At 51.1% G+C, this 16,462-nt stretch overlaps 1 protein-coding gene across 4 annotated transcripts in view; it reads right to left on the reverse strand.

The window, feature by feature from the left end:
- The window catches only part of ZNF407 (zinc finger protein 407), a 530,536-nt gene that overhangs the window by 84,696 nt on the left and 429,378 nt on the right, over window positions 1-16,462 (reverse strand). Inside the window, exon 8 of one of the 4 annotated variants that reach the window (XM_087869725.1) lies at window positions 2,472-5,602. The exons of 2 other annotated variants lie outside the window; for them this stretch is intronic. In XM_087869725.1, the coding sequence (XP_087725851.1) occupies window positions 4,269-5,602 (1,334 nt within the window). In that variant the 3' untranslated portion in view covers window positions 2,472-4,268. Of the gene's footprint in view, window positions 1-2,471; window positions 5,603-16,462 lie in introns of those variants that run through there. One more of the 4 variants, XM_045790275.2, reaches the window with a different exon arrangement.

Here is a 16,462-nt window from a genome sequence, read left to right on the forward strand (position 1 = left end):
GCTGTCTTGTACAGGGCACAGCGACTGTTTTCATAACGCTGTCAGTCTTCACTTTGGAAACACCGCAAGGGTGCAGGTGCCAACATCTGGGTCCCGGTTCTAGAACCCCGCCCATGCGGCCTTCACCAAGGACCCCTCAGCCATGAAGGCCGCATGAGTCCCTCCGGTAAGACGTGTTGGCTTCTTATGCCCAGCTCTAGCTCCCATCTCCTGGATACTAAAGTTTTGTCTTGTGTTCAGCGCCGGCTGGAAATGGACCCCGCGAGGAAGGAGAAATGCAAGAGCGGGGTTGGACGGAGGTTCACGAACAGCGAGCCCCCCTGGGCTGCCCGACTGGCTCCTCCTGAGTTCCCACAACACTTGTTTCATGGGGTTACTTTTTATGGTGATAAAACATTATCCCACGATTGAAAGCCTGAGCTCCAATTATGAAAATTGCCAAGGGGACCATCAGACGGAGAACATCACGCTCTCGCCCTTCTGTGGAAATGTCAGGCACCCGGGTCACTCTCCCACCTTGCAGGGGGACGCGGGTGCACGACGGGCCGGGGCGAGGACAGGGGGACCGGCCCTGGACGCGGCGATGCACGGGGCGGGGGGGGGCACACGCAGCGCCAGCGGCCCCCACTTGTGGCTCCGCGCCCCCCGCCCCCGGCCCACTCCTCCGCTCTTTCTTTATCTCCAATTATAAAGCAGCGCCAGGTTTTGCAGTCAGCCACTGCCATGTCTCCAAATGGCTTTTCAGTGTCAGGCCTATCAGGAAATTAACTCATCATGCAGTGACAGCTGCTAATTTTTTCCCCTTACATGTCAGATGGATCGCCTGCTGAAGCTAATAATGAATCACCAATCCCTGATTAGAAGGTGCTTCCGAAACGTATAACTGCCATCTGAGCTAACTTTTTCCTTCATGTAAAATGATATCGCCCTAGAGGAGTAGAAAGCGAATTGTATTCTTCAACAAGATGGAGCAGGAGGGAGGTTGCCTAAGCGAGCCGTGTGCTCTTAAATTACGGGCGAATATTCCGCAGGAAACTAAGTGAGAACTTACAGCTCCTTTCTTCGTTTGCTGAGCGAACGACCGTTCTGGTTTCCTAGTTCTCGGCCTAGAACCAGCGCCGGGTGAGGCTCCCGAGCTGGCCCCGCCGCTCTTTGCTCCACGCCGTTATTCTCTCTCTGCTCGGGAAAACACAGGGTTTGGCCGAACAGAAAGATGCGAATACGGTGCTGGACGCCAGGCTCCCGGGCAGCGGGGTCTCCGGCCGCCTGGAGGGAGTGCTGGGTCGGAGCCGTGGGGGCTGCCCGGAGCCTGGCCAGGCCTCGGGCCTCTGCGGAGTCTTCGTCGTCATTTATCAGGGGGCCGAGCAAAGATCCATCGTCTATTTTCCAGGGCGCTGGGTCCACGTTTTTTGCCTGTGCTGACGCTTCCAGCACCCCAGCGACTCAGTCTTCACAGAAAGGCTGTCCTTGGTATCTCCCGGGTGACGCAGTTTTGTTGGCTGGCGTGTTCTGCGGCGCGGGGGGAGAGGTTTCGGGGCATCCTCCCGCCTGCCCTCCCACAGTTACAGCTGTCCAGGGACTCCGGAAGCACCCCAGAGGGATGGCTGCTTGGGTCACAGCGTTTCATGACAGTGACGGTCAGTGGCTGAAACTCTAACTCTCCACCCTGTATGGCAAGCTTCCGGCACGGAAAGTGGACCCTAAACTCTGTGGACTTGGGCAGGGCAGTGGGCCCCCTGCATGCCGGCCATCCCTGAGGCTCTGTCATTGAATTGACTGTAGCTTCATAGGAAGGGGGCTTTATGGGTTATCGTCTCCAGGTAAATATTAGGTTTTCTTTGTTTTTTGTGTCTTTAAAGTGTGACTGTGTTCTCCAGCGAAAAGCCCAAGGGAGGCTAGAAGCTTGCCAGTGTCTTCTTTGCCGACACTCCCTGCCGCAGTAAGTGTGGCCCGGGCACAGAACCGGCCACGCCTCGTTATTCTGAGGCACACGTTTGTGTACGTGCTTCTTTGACTCCCGTGCGTCCCGAGAGTCGTGTAATGAGAGAGGAGAGAGAGGGAACGTGAACCCAGCTCTATAGGTAATTACAGCATACACTAGCTTCGTGAATCCTTTGCAATCCTTCTGAGCCTCGAAACACCTTCTGTACAATTTTTTTTATGCAAAGGCCTGCTCTTTTCATTGTGCATACAACGTGATTGCTGGTTTGACACTGCAGGCTACACTGGTTTTATGAAGGATTAAATGCCACCTGAGACATATTTATCCTAAATAAATCACAAACGGTAAACTGCAGCATGTCGGTGTCAACAGCCTGGACTCGGGCAGAAAGGTTAGCCATACAGGACGGAGCACCGTTAGGAATTAGCATCTGAGCCGGGGGCCACGGGCTGCAGCTAACGGGAGGAATGATCAGGAAGAAATATTTCCACCGGAAAACATCCCCCCCACCCCACCCGCTGCTGCTGCTGCTGCTTTTTTTTCTTTTTTCTTTTAACATGTATGAGAAGCTTGGAGAGGGGCATCACTTTATAAAGGTCACCTTTATCCTGATAACAAACGGGAGTTGATCCTGTCACTGTTTGCTGAAGACAAGTGTTTAAGAAGAAGTGGATTGCCCTGCCATTTTTAAGAAACATGAGCAAGTCATACTCAGCTAATTACGAATCTCAGTGTCAAACTTGAAATTTTACCTTTCATTTTTTTGGGGGGAGGGATAGCTGTGTCAAGAGAGGTGGCCCTGGGATGGCCAGACGGCAGAGCGACGAGGACCAGGTTGGGAGACGCGCATTCCCAGCCTGTGCTCCCAGGAAGGGAACTTATACACTAAAAAGGTACTGTTTTCTCTTCCTTTTCTCTCGTGTCTGCTCCTCGAAATTTTTAGATACTGTGATAGAATATGCTAGTCACCGGAAAGTGCCTGGGCCATGTGCCCAGCCCTCAGAAGGCAGCACAAGGCCACAGGAGGTACCCGACGCGAGCTGGTGCCCTGGACGTGGGCAGAGCAGGAGAAGCCGCCCTGTCAGACAGGAGAACTAGTTCTTCCCCGTTTCTACAGCTGCCCATCGGCTGGCTGCTGGAAATAAGAGAACCCCATTCTCTTTCAATGCTGCAATTTTATTTCAAAGAAAAAAATAGAACAAAAACAACCTTTGCATTTGGGGGGAGGGGATTGTTTCTACACATTTGGAAAAGGATGAAGAGCAATCGTATGGAGAAGTGAGTTACTAGAACATAAACTTGCATTCCATGGTTGCAGTGAACTCACAACTAAACATGGACAATGCTGGTCGGGCCCGGGCTGCAGGGGGCGCGGCTTTCTGTTATTAACGTTTAATGTCAGCTCCTTCACATGGACATAAACCACAAATAAATCCCGCAAAAATGGCATCAATATGAAGAAACATTTGTTATAAAAGCAAAATATTGGTATGAACACTATTTTCCAGAGTGCACATTTCATATATAGACTTTATTGTATGAAACGAAGTCAAAATTAGAAGCACTGGGTTGTCTTAACCACGGTGTATGTTCATCCAATAGAAACATCAAGGCTTTTCTCAACCACAGGCTTGAGAAGGTTTCTTTTAAGCAGAGTGCAACCAGAGCTAGGAACACCCCCACCACGTCTGGGGAGAGGAAACTGATGGGTCAGACAAGCTACTAGGTTTTCCTTTGGTCTGGGGACACTGTGATCCTACGACTTCAGAAAAATGGACAAGTGTGGGCTGCTCAAGACGGGAGGAGTTGTAGCTGCAATTTTTAACCAAATCTATAATAAACTGAAATGGCTACATGCTGGACGGCACGAACAGGCATGTCTCAGGCCACAAGATACACTGTTCGGACTTCACCACCAATAGGCACAGTCCTTCGATAACTGAAATGGGAAAACATTTGCGGGGTGAGGGGCGGAAACAGAAAACAACGTGGCTTCTCCTCAGCACAGTGGACAGAACAGAGGGAAAAGACCAGTCACAGGAGAACCAGACCGGAAACGGGTGCGGCTGGCATAGGGTCCGCCCCAGCGACACCCCGGCCCGGCCTTCCCAGCGGCACGGGCACGGGGCTCGGCCAGGCGGCAGGGTGCTGGCCCCCAGGCCGGTGCGCTCTGCTCTGCACCCACCTCGCCCCGAGGGCAGGCCACCGCCCCTTTGGAGGACCGGCCGCTGTCCGGACGCTGTGGCCATGCAGTCCGGAGATCGCCGTGCCCCCGCGGGCCGGGCCTGCCCACGCCTGCCCTGTGCCGAGCGTGACGATCTGCGCCTCAGGCTTCTTGGAGTTCGTTATTCTCTCTTTGGCTCTGAATGACAGTCGCGGCCGGGGAGCCATCCTGGGTGTAAATGACCATACTCGTCAACTGTTCGCTTCCATTCGGGACCATGGCCTCGGCGCCGAGCGCGGCCCCGGCCTGCAGGATCTCCTGAGAGTCGGCTGCCTCGATGACGGTGTGTGAGTACACGCCCGCCTCCTCTTGCACCCCCGGGGGCAGCTCTGTGACGATGTAGTGAGTGGCGCCCTCGGGAAAGCTGCCGCTCGACTCCTGCACCATGGCCTGGACCAGCTCCTCGGTCACGATGATCTGGGAGATCTCCCCGTCGGGCTCGGCCAGGTCCACGTGTGGCCCGTGGGCCTCGGCCTCCTGCATGATGATCTGCGAGCCCTCGCGGGCCAGCATGTGCACGGTGCCCTCCTCGTTCACGATGACCTGCGTGACGCCCTCCTTCATGAGCTGGCCGGCCGCGGCCGGGTCGCACACGGCGAACTGCAGCACGCCCTGCACCACCTTCTTGAAGGCCACCTGCGCGCGCTCCTGCGAGGCGGCGACGGCTGAGGGCCGCACCACCTGGGTCAGCACCTCCACGGGCTCCACGGTGGCCCTGCTCTCCCGGATGTCCTGGAACATGTGAAGCTCGGGGGCCTCAGGCTGGGCGGCGGCGGGGGGCGCCTCCTGACCGGGCAGCTGGACCAGCACGTCTTTGTGTCCGGGCCTGCCTTTCTCGTCGGGCCCGGCCCGGCCTTCCGCCCCTCCCAGCTCGGTGACCGCACACAGCAGGGCGTCCAAGGCAGAGGCCGTGTCAGGTGGGGGCACGCCGGCCTCGGCGAGGTCTAGAATCTCCTGCTTGGTCACCTGCTGAATCACGGCACTGCTTGGGCTGAGGGGTTCGTCCACGCCACGGCCATCCATCGAGCCCCCCACGACCACCACCTGGGTGGCTCCGTCGGCCAACTGCTCGGGCAGGACCGGCCCGGTTGCCACGCCGCCCACGTGGGCGCCACTCTGACTCGCGGCGATGACCTGCCCGTCCTCTGTGATGTGCACCACGCGGGCCACCTGGCCGGCTAGCGCCAGTGTCTGCAGCGTGGCCGCGGCCGTCTCTTCCACCGAGGCGTCGAGGGCGAACTCCCCGTCGTAGCCCTGGATGATGATGACCTGCTGGACCTGCTCGGGGGCCGCCGCCTGCCTCCGGCTGCTCCTAAGGGGCCTTTCCTTGACAGGAGACGCCTCTGCCAGCGCGGCCGCCGTGAAGGGGCTGTCTGTCTCCACGAAGGTGGCTCCTTGACCCTTCAAACGGCATTCGTAGGACTTGGACACAATGCCTATGGGAGACAGGGACCAGTTAGAGCCTAGCAAAATGACTTTGAGGCTTATAAGCAAGACAACTCTTCTGCAGAAGCTCTAAACCCTCAGCAGAAAGACCACAGTGAGACCCACTCGGAGCGGTGCTCCCGTTCACGTGGGCGCGGACGGCGAGCTATGGTGTGCGAGCACACAGGTGTGGTGCAAACAGGCATTTTCCGTCCTCCTGGGTGGACTGTCCAAACGCCACCGCTACCAGCCAGGGTTTGCTTTTCCAGCTCCTCGGGAAGGAGTGTGGTTACTCCCCTCAAATTACTGCCATTTCCAACAAGACATCAGTCATGGGTGGAAAGTGAAGATCAGTAAACAGCAGCAGTATCTTCTGACCCAAAGGCACGTCTTTCTGTAAGTTTATGAACAGGTGTGAGGAGGGCACGGGACTCGCACACACACCCCCATCTCCCCAGCGCCGTCTGCGACACAGGCCGATGCTTGTTAAATAACTTGACAGGGTAAATAGGACTGAAAACTGTGATCTTTATTTCCATCGAAACAGACGGACTCTAAACAGAGTTCCTATTTTCGTCTTTAAATCCCGAATTCTCTACCAGTGTTCTCACTATGGCGTCCTTCCCCTAAATGAGAGGATGGCCTGTCAGTGATCTACAGGAGTATTTCCATATCTCAACGACTCCCCAGTTTTGCAATATCCCACTTTGCTCTCTGTATTGTAGGTCATGTTTTAAAAAGCGCCTTTTATCCTTACCAGAGGAAAGAAAACGATAAGTTATGCATTGCTAGTATCCCTTAAAGACAAGACCACTCTGCTCTCCATGCTGGGCTCCTCTGTAAGAAAGCACTTCTTTCAAAACAGAGTCCACTCTGAGCACAGACCCCAGACAAGGCCCGTCTCCAGTGGGTGCAGTGTCTCCGGCAGGAGCCAGGGAGCTGCTACATCTCATTTGCCAAAAGAACACAGCCAGGCTCACACCCAGACTGTGGGCGACGGTCCTGCATCTGGGCTCCCAAGCTACCTTCGAACAATGCAAACTCCTGGCCTGTCCTGCATCCTCTGTCGCGGAGCCCTGTTGCTCGACACTCAGAGGTCAGGGGAAGTCTTACCCCTGCATCCTCCTTCCTGTGAGAGGCCAGAGGGAGTGGACGGGTCTCCCAGTGGCGCCTGCTGGTATGTGCGTGGAAATGACTGGAACAAAGCTCACTGCACAGTGAGTTTGTGGGATCGGTTTTCTGTCACCATGTTCCTGCAGCCTCTGAGGCTCTGACTCCCAGGGAGGAAGTAAAGTTTACAAGATGATCCATCTTCTTAAACAATACGAGGAGCAATCTGCATTGTGCCTTCTCAGACAACTCTCTGTAGTGTGAACCTTGGGAAGAGGACAGAATCCCAGACTCTTGGGTCAGGAAACGACATGTGGTGTCAACCAGGACGATCTCCAGCAGCAACACCTCCCTCCCTCTCCCTCTCGCTCCCTTGGAGATAACGGAATACCCTGCCTGTGGGGAGAGGGAGCGCCGCTCCGGGCTGGCCCTGCAGCCGTGGGGGGACCAGGCCAGGCTAAGCCATCACATCGTAAAGGTGAACTGAACCTTCTCAGAGGAGGGTCCCAGACATCGCTGCCTCTAGGTAAACGACTCGCCTCACTATAGCATATGGCTCTGTGTCTTGTTTACCCTCCAAGGAAAGAGGAGAACCAGCCGGGAGCACGGAAGCTTGCTCCTTCCTACGCCTCCGGGAGCAAGCTGCTCCTGAACGCCCACTGCATGGTGCCTAGGGTGGGCGTCACAGGACAGCGGTGGTCTTCACACGGGGACTCCCAGCTCCAGGGCCTCTAAAAACTTTCCAACGGTTCTGTGAGCCTATGGCAAGTTTCCGGGAATCAACCCAGCTCATTTAAAGTGCAGTGCCCAGGGGCGCCTGGGTAGCGCAGTCGTTAAAGCGTCTGCCTTTGGCTCAGGGCGTGATCCCGGCGTTCCGGGATCGAGTCCCATATTGGGCTCCTCCGCTGGGAGCCTGCTTCTTCCTCTCTCACTCGCCTGCTGTGTTCCCTCTCTCGCTGGCTGTCTCTCTGTCACATAAATAAATAAAAAATCTTTAAAAAAAAAAAAAAGTGCAGTGCCCAGGGATGCGCTTGCTGTGATGTCCCTCCCTCCCGCCTTCCCCTTCCCCTGCTTTGTGAAAGAACAACCCTCCGGAAGATTAAAGTTCAGAAGGCAAGCACAAGAGTAGGTTAACCATGCGGGTCCTTGAGAGAAAGGGCTGAATCATGGTCTATACTTCGACCTCATCTCCCAGTTTATCTTCTGAACTTTCAATCTCCCTAAAATCTCTCTCTTCAAAGATGCCGGGAGGCCTGGTGGGCAGCAGCAGGCCAGGTGAGGATGGGGCATTCCGCAGAGCCCCCCTGTTCACATGTCCGTGCGTGCCCGAGTGGACACTGGGGGTGTTGCCATCCTGCTTGGTGTGTCGTCCGTGGGACCCCTGGGTCTCTGGGCTCCCATACCCGCCACAGTCTTCCTCCGCTACACTTGCAATTTCTCCCCTCCCCTCCACTTCTCTACCTGGGACGTAACCGTTCCGCTGGCCTTCAGCGCCCTGAACTCCATCCAGTTTGTACTGCCCGTTCTGTCATCATTACACCCTGAACTTGATTTGCTTGTTTCTGTCCATTCCCTAACTTCAAGGTCATTTTCAGTCTAATTTAGAGTTCGGAGGGGAAAAAAAAGACATGAAGAAATATGGACACAAAAATAAGGCAGCCTGCAAATCAACCCCAATTAATTACAGAAGAGGACATAGTGCCTCGATGTCAAAGAGCGAAAAATGAGTGCAGGTGGGGGCCACCAAGCGTCCTGTGCTCTGTGGTCTCCGAAAGCAAGCCTATGGGCTGGAGCCCCCGCACGCCCCTTCTTCAGTCTGCAACTGGACGGAAAATCTCTTGGGTGTCGAATTATCCTCTGAATCCCTTGCAGCACTGATAATGATGCTCTTCTGAACTACTTACTGAATTTATTTGAATCCAGAGGTGGGTTAAGCCACTTCCAGACTATTAAAGTGAACTACATGGGTAAACACTACTGTCACGACGGCGTGTGATGAAGCCTGACACCGCCAACATCTTAACCTCAGTGCGGCGCGAGCCCCGCTACTCCATCACAGTTCATAAATGCGAGTGCAGGTCCATCTTTTGATTCAGCAATTTAATAACTTCGAGTGCTGTCAGTACTGCTTTGAAAAATAGCACCTATAAAATGTAACAGCCTCAATCAGATTGAAAAAGATTCACCCACTGAAGATTCTTCCATTTCGCCCATAATGAATTAATGTGGAGCTATGCAGAAGTTCAAGTGTCATTTACACTAATGTGAATCTCTACTGTAACTTTAAATTCTAACTGGGCTATGACCAAGAATTTACTGGGCACATCAACTTCAATTTCTGAGCTCTTTCTAGTAAATATGAACCGTAAAGCTCACCAATGCAAATGGCCAAATGGATACAGTATTTGGGAAACAGGAACTTTGTACAGGCTTACCCTTAACTGCTTAGTCACCGCTATCGGTCCAAAAGTGCACAAATCTTTAATGGAGCACAGATGCCCAACAGAATGTTTGCACTATGCTTTGTATCTTTCAAAGACCATGTCGGGTTTCAGTGTGATCACAGTGGCTAACCAAATAGTGCACCTGATTCAGCCTTTTTGGACCTGTTTGTAAGAGGACCATAAACCGCTCTGTGCAGAAGGGGCAAACAGGTTACAATGCAGCCTCCTGCCTGTTTATGAAAAATCCCAACTTACTGCCCGTTTGCTTTCGGGAGTACAGAGATAGACGCCCTTCTCATAGCTAAATGCATTGAAAGTCTACAACTTGGTTGAAATGAGAAGGGCTTTGTGGGGAGCGGAGGGTTTGTTTTCCGGGCCATGATTACGAATTAGGCTCCGTTCTCCAGGAGGTCGTCAGGAGCCCCAGTTCCTTCTTGAAGACTGCATCCTCGGAGTCGGAGTCGAAAACCACGAAGTGTCACGTAGCAGGGGAGGGGTTAAGGCAGAGGCTCCCACCCCCAAATCCACTGGGACGGCTCTGTTTTGCTGTCTGGGGGCTTCTGGGAAGCTGCACACAGGCTCCAGCACCTGACTGCTTCCTTTCTGTGTGTGTGTTATTCTTTTGTTACTGTCATCGCTCTTTCCCACAGAATAAATACCTTATGCTTTTGTTAAGCTTACATTTAATTAAAATGTACAGAATTTGTGCAGTAAACTCGAATGAAACAAATAAAACAAGGGCCCCCTCTCTTGAAGGCATACGTTGTGAATGAAAAATGTCATTACAGACTAAAAAATTTTGCAGTAAACAGGGCCTACAGAGAGAAGTTTCCCCTGTAATGACATCCATAAAATACACAAATGGCACTTTTAGTACCATCCTGAATATGGCATTTTCTGTGCTCTACACACAATCTAAATGGTTTGATCATAGAGCATAATACTCCATTGGGTTTATAGAACAATCAATGTTCCATAAAATGATGTATTTATCCAATAGTAGGCTCAGCAGTTACTGGCGGATGACATTGCAGGACACAGGCCCGGACTGCTCGGCGGCACCCAGGCCGGCTGTAAAACTTATCTCACGCCACTTCAACAACTTCATCTCGTCTGCGTCAAGCAATCTGTGGAAGCCTCAGCTTGGCTTAAAAAAAACTTGTAATAAAAATTCATAGAATTTTCAGGAGAATGAAAGCCGATGACAATAGAAAGGTCACATTGTATCTCCACGAAAGGGGTCAAAGGTGGCCTGCAGTTCTGAAACCGAAAGTAGATTTCATGCATCGCGTAGCAGATAAAGATGGCATTAAAGAGGCTTGTGTGGGGCGGGATGCTTCACGCGCTGGGGAAGCTCGTGCTGGTACCCCGGGAGAGCGCGTTGTGGCGAGCGGCAGTATTTATTTTAAATCTCGAAGCTTCTCCCGAAACTGTATTACTTGTTTGTGCAGTGCTAGGGTATGTCAGAATCCGTGTGTTTTGTTTTTGTTATTATTTTGTAAAGATCTAATGGGCTTTATTAAAGGATCCCCAAACCGGAGAGCACTCTACCCAGCTGTACCCAGCTGACAGAGAGGCGCTCCTACTGTGTGTGTTTGAGATTTCGTGTTCTGGAAGGGCACTAGGCTTGAAAATGCTAGGCTGGCTCATTGTCATAATTAAAGCACCTCAAATAGGACACGATTAAAAAAGTAATACTTTTCATATAAAAATTTGGGGCACACATGACACTGTGATTCTTAAGCCACATATAATTTTTCTTGACTTCAATTTTAAGATGTAATTTTAACAAGAACGTTAAGAAATCATACTTAATGTCTATTAAAATGAAACAATATTAACAGATTATGCTAATAAATTAGAACCATATTTTAATGTCACAAAAGCTTATAAGTTTTTCAAGTGAGAGCAGAAAAAATGACAAATTAAAATTCAATGCAATATAACCTTGTGGAAATTTCGAAGCAGGGGATAAATTATTCCTACAATAGCACAGCCAGTCAAAGCAATATCAATAATTGCTCCATAGTGCAGTATTCTTTGGACAATAATAATTACCGGTCTTGCCGCAGGATGTCCCTAAGAGAGCTCCTCCCACCGAAACCTGGTTTTGAAGAAGTGAGGGCTTTCTATGTGAACACGACACAAATTAGGGGGCACTCCCTGGACCAAACGCTTTGCAACGCCTCTCGTCCCTGAAGGAAATCTCCACTCAAGGGGTTTAGGAAGGAATTCCATCCTGGTTTATAACTGCAACGGGTGAGAGCAGCCTCACAGTCCTACAGCCCCATACCAAAATGACAATTTGCCATCATTTTTTTTTTTTTTTTTTTTAGTGAACAAAGGATGCTTAGGTACCTTACGACTATTATCTTCAAGGGTTAGAAATGTGTCCTGGCAGTGTTAATAAAATTCACACACAAATCACAAATATTTAGGTGATTGGAGATACACAATTAAAAGTATTTTTAGTCTCCGGCATGCTTGTGAAAAATGGTAACTGTACTAACTAGTGAGATTTATTTCAGAGCACAGACCTGTGTTGGTCGTTCTGCCATGATCTAGCCTAAGGATGGTGCATACACTGCAACATAATCATTAAAAGGCATTTTGGTAAATATCTGCTTTGTACCACAAATAAACATACAAAGGTAGATGTTAGAGTTACAGTAACAGCCATTGCTCTGTCCTCAATTTGGTGAAGGCCGCTATTTTGTCTTTTTTTTTTTTCTTAAGGTTTTATTTATTTATTTGGCAGACAGAGAAAGAGAGAGAACACAAGCAGGGGGAGCAGCAGGCAGAGGGAGAAGGAGGAGCCGACTCCTGAGCAGGGAGTCCGATGCGGGACTCGATCCCAGGACCCTGAGATCATGACCTGAGCTGAAGGCAGATGCTTCCCTGACTGAGCCACCCAGGGGCCCAAGGCCACTGTTTTATAAGAAGAGATGAGGAAAAATATTTTTATGTGAAAAATTTACTGAAGTCCACATCCTTTCTGACAGACCCCTCCACCTACGTTCAAATATACAATTTTATAAGATACACCATGTAATTTTTACTGAAGGAATACTTACAGTGAGCCAGGATACAGATTTAGGTGACAAAAGTTTTAGTCTCTTTTTCTCAATTATCATTAGTACTACATTTATGATTGGTAGTGATCAAAGATAATCAAATATGACCCCTGAAAGAAATTCTAAGATGTTCAGACAAAACTAAGAATAAATTTTATCTCAAGTTAGAAATACATGACTGGCCAGGTTTCCAACTTTACCACGAACAGTCTCCATGGGCCTAGATATTTCCATGGGCACTGAAGAGTGACAAAGAATAAAAGACAATATTTCACCTTTAAAGTCACAAACCCTAAGAAATTTTGCACTAGATCAGACTCTTAGGTATATATCATCATTTCCGTGCGTGAAGATCTAACGGGAGCCATGCACAGAAATCTCACAGAGGCAGGTCAGAACGGGGCTTTAAGGGTATCCCGACAGGCTTTTTTGGGAGGGATGTCAAGGGCGGGGCGGCGTGCCTGACTGTTTCTTGGCCGTGGCAGAGGCCCGCAGGCGGTGCTGACGGACGACCTACGACAGCCACAGAACTTGGGAAATCTGACTCACGTGGCAGAAATGACGACATGGGACTTTAAAGTTAAACTGTAGAGTGCTCTGTTCTTGTCATTTACCCATGAAGAGTAACTTCTTAAAAATCGTCAGCTGATTTACTAGCAGAAAGTGCTCGAGTGTCTTAAGTCCTGCCTGGAGCAAAGAGAGGGGGAGGCGCTGCTGTGGGATCAGCACAGAGCGCCCTTGGCATCTTGCACACATTTGGGGGATCAAGGTCAGCCCCTGGCCACCGTGAGGGGTCATTGCTGGACACTTTTTCTCCCAGCTCCCGGGCGTGCCCTCCCCTGGGCCCCGGCCCTCCTCCTGCTCTTGGCACCGGCTCTGCACCTGTCTTGGTGGTACCGGCTGATGTATCCGAGGAGGCTCGGGCCTTTGCGGGAGCCGTGGGATGCCAGGCCTCGGCCTTCGGGCACTTCCTTCAAGATTCCACGTGAGCAGCAGCCCGGAAGCCTGTTCTAAGGCCGCCTCCTCTGTCCGACTCAAACCAGCACTGACATTCTTTCTTGCAGTACAGAATCAAGAAGTTAGGGGGGCCCAACACCCTTTTCCTACTGTCCTCTGACGGGCTTATAAAACCCCTAGTGCAGCTAACACAATATGAGGAGATAAAGCCTCTTTTTAAAAAGTTGTACACATCACGCACATTTTAAAAGGTAAAATTACGCAAATAAGCAGCCAGCCAATGCTGTTAGTGGGGCGCTCCTCTTCCAAGGCGGGCTTACAGGGCTAACAAGGCAGATTAAACTTGTCTCCTTTTGTTTTTTGGGCAAACACTATAAAAAGATCACACTCATTTTTGTGGGCATGTTCAGAGTTCCTGTATATTACAGTATCTTCTTCGTCTCTTTCCCGAGGAAATGAGAGGAAACGGACATTTGTCTTCATTGCAGACACTTTTGTATGAAGGTAAAAGCAACGGCTCCTCAGCAACAGCACAGAGGCACCATTAAAATCAAATTTACAGTAAACAGAACCTGCAGCTGGGGTAAAACGCTCACTGTGAGTATTTTAATTATCAGCAAAGCTTTTGGAGGTCTAACATCTGCTCATAGCCGAATGACACCAGCTGCCTGGGTACCCTTAAAACAATGCGAATTTCTTCTCCACATATTAAAATGAATCATCTGTTCTGGGCACATCACTGCTATTTTCCTATTAAGCTGCCTTGTGTGGGTGAGGGGCCCCCGAACATCGTGTGGGGGCAACACCACAAGGCCCGAGCTCTTCGCAAGGATGAGAGCCCCAGACGGCATGCAGGTGACTCTGGGACGTGAAGACACAAGGCTGGTGCTGGAGGTCACGGTCACGGTCACCTGGCCGCAGCCAGCATGTGCTGGGGGTGCTCCAGCACCGTGCTCAGAGCGACTTCCAGGGCAAGCAGAGTAAACTGAGGCAACTCACAGTGGCCGGAGTCGCTCTGTGAAAGTCAGAGAGAGCAGCGGCTGTATGTGCGGCTGCCCAGCCTGACGCAGGCAGAGCGTCTGGGGGCGGGCCGTGCTCTCAGGCTAGCCGGCCACCCTGCCCTGTCTGCACACAAGGACGGAGCAGCGGGGGCGGCCGGGCTGGGGATGCAGGTGCGGACACTGCCGTGGTCAGGGTGAAAGATGTAAACATATTCTCTTCTAACCAGTGATGACCACAATCTTTATTTTGAACATCTTCCTAAATACGTAAGTTAAACTCTTATGTTAAACTTGCAGGATATTTATATGCCTAGATAATAAAGTTTAAAACTGATTGAAAAGATATCAAACAAAAGACACATGATGAGGCCTGAACCCTTGCTTTAAAATGGACGGAGTAAAAACAAACTTACAGATTAAAACGTTGAGTAAGATGCAGCGCCTGACACCTAAGGGTTAGGAGACGGACACACACCTTCTACGCCCCTGCCGGCTCCCTGAAGGGCAGGCGGAGGCTGGAGGGGAAGTCTTTCAGGACAAGACAACACCCGAGGGGTGTGGCTTCTGCAGTGGGCATGGGCGGGACCCGTGGCTGCTGTGTCTGTGTGTCTGGAGGCAACACCGTGCTGTTACGTCTAAGCGGTGACGCATGCACACACGTGTGAGGTCCGTGAGCAGATGTCTGCTGTGCACACTGAGCTGAGCGATGGGCACCACACCTAGCAGAGGGCGCAGTCAGTCAGGGGGCAAAGCTACTCATGGTATCACACACGACCACGGGGTTGCATCAGGGTGGAAACTTGAAAACAGTCTCTCTAAATCATCACTCGTTCACTGAGGAGTTCAACGGCCTTGTCGCTCTGGGATGGGCGGGCACGTAGCAGCCAGCACGAGCCAGGAGCCCTCCGCAGTAAAACGCGGCAGAGTCCAGAGGCGGTATCGTCTGAAACCGGTATGTGATGCGCGTAATATACGTGGGTATATAGAATAATCTTGTATGATTAAAATATTTCAAGTATGTTTTGTTTCACAAAATGACAATTAATGTAAACCAACATAAAGTCCTGCGATCAGGAGTAAAAAAAAAAAAAAAGCTCAAGGCAAGGGAGGAAAGAACTTGTGGGTCGCAGTTGTGTGTGAGGTCAATGCCGTGCATGGCTGTGTCGGCACAAGCACAGGGTCAGAAAGGGAAGGGGCGCTGCAAGGGCGCACCAGTCACACTGCACTGAGGGTGTCATGTGTCATCTGTGCTCCACAGTTTAAGAAAAACATTAACAGATAGGCATGAATACAGAGAAGAGAAACAATAATACTCAGGGACTTGAAAACTCATAAAGAATGGTCTAGGCCTTCAAATATTACAGGACTGTCTTTACAGGAAGTGAGAAGGGATCCATTCACCATGGCACCAGAAGATAAGACTGGGGACGAGAGAGAGAAGTTAGGGGGACGTCAGCCTGACCTCAATACTGGTTCAAAAAGGAACACAAGGCCTGAGTAAGGAGCCCCCATTAGGAAAGGCTGGGTGGCTGCTTTGGGGGTTACTGCAAAGAGGCCTCCAACCAGGGCTTCTATTATCCGTGCTAATCAGAATCAGATTCTAGGTCTGCTGAAGCTGGGAGCAGGAAATCTGCACATTCACGAACCTATGAAGACAGACAGTCGGGGTGACTGACACATTTTCAGGACGCTGACAAACAAGTTTCGCCAGGATCACTAGGTGAGAGCCTGCCAGGGTGTTGGGGTTCCTTCTAGCTGCAAGAACCCATCTCTAGTTCCCGCTCCTAAACACCTAGGTGCTACTCAGTTCCTTCAAGGGCAAACCAAATGTGAACTTGCTTCACTGTGAGCCGGACATGTGACTCTGTCCAGGCTCCGGAGTTAGCAACCACTTCTCTGTACCTTTATTTCTGTTCCCAGCTGTCTATCTTGTCACCTAACAGTGAAAGCTTGATGAACAAATCCCAAATAATCTATAATTGATTCTGGTTTATTTAGGAAGGCAGTGAGGTGGTGGTGGAAATGCACCACTCCGACCCCCTGCTGTGGGAAGCACAGGTAACAGACGCCGCACCCCCCAACCACCCCCCTGCTTCCCCAGGAAGCCTCCAGGCAATGGCCAAGGGCAGGGGGACAGTAAGGCAGGCCCATTCGGCCAGGGGGGTACTTCTCTGCTAGGTGACGCTGGTTCTCTGCACCACAGTCTGCAAGCCTGCCTGCCCTGCCTCCCTCCTCCCTCTCCTTCCTTCACAGGGGTGCGATGGCTCTCCCCCAGGCCCCCACTT

This window comes from Ursus americanus, chromosome 19 (assembly GCF_024610735.1).
Source record: "Ursus americanus isolate L20-20 chromosome 19, mUrsAme1.1.p, whole genome shotgun sequence".
Taxonomy (NCBI): domain Eukaryota; kingdom Metazoa; phylum Chordata; class Mammalia; order Carnivora; family Ursidae; genus Ursus; species Ursus americanus.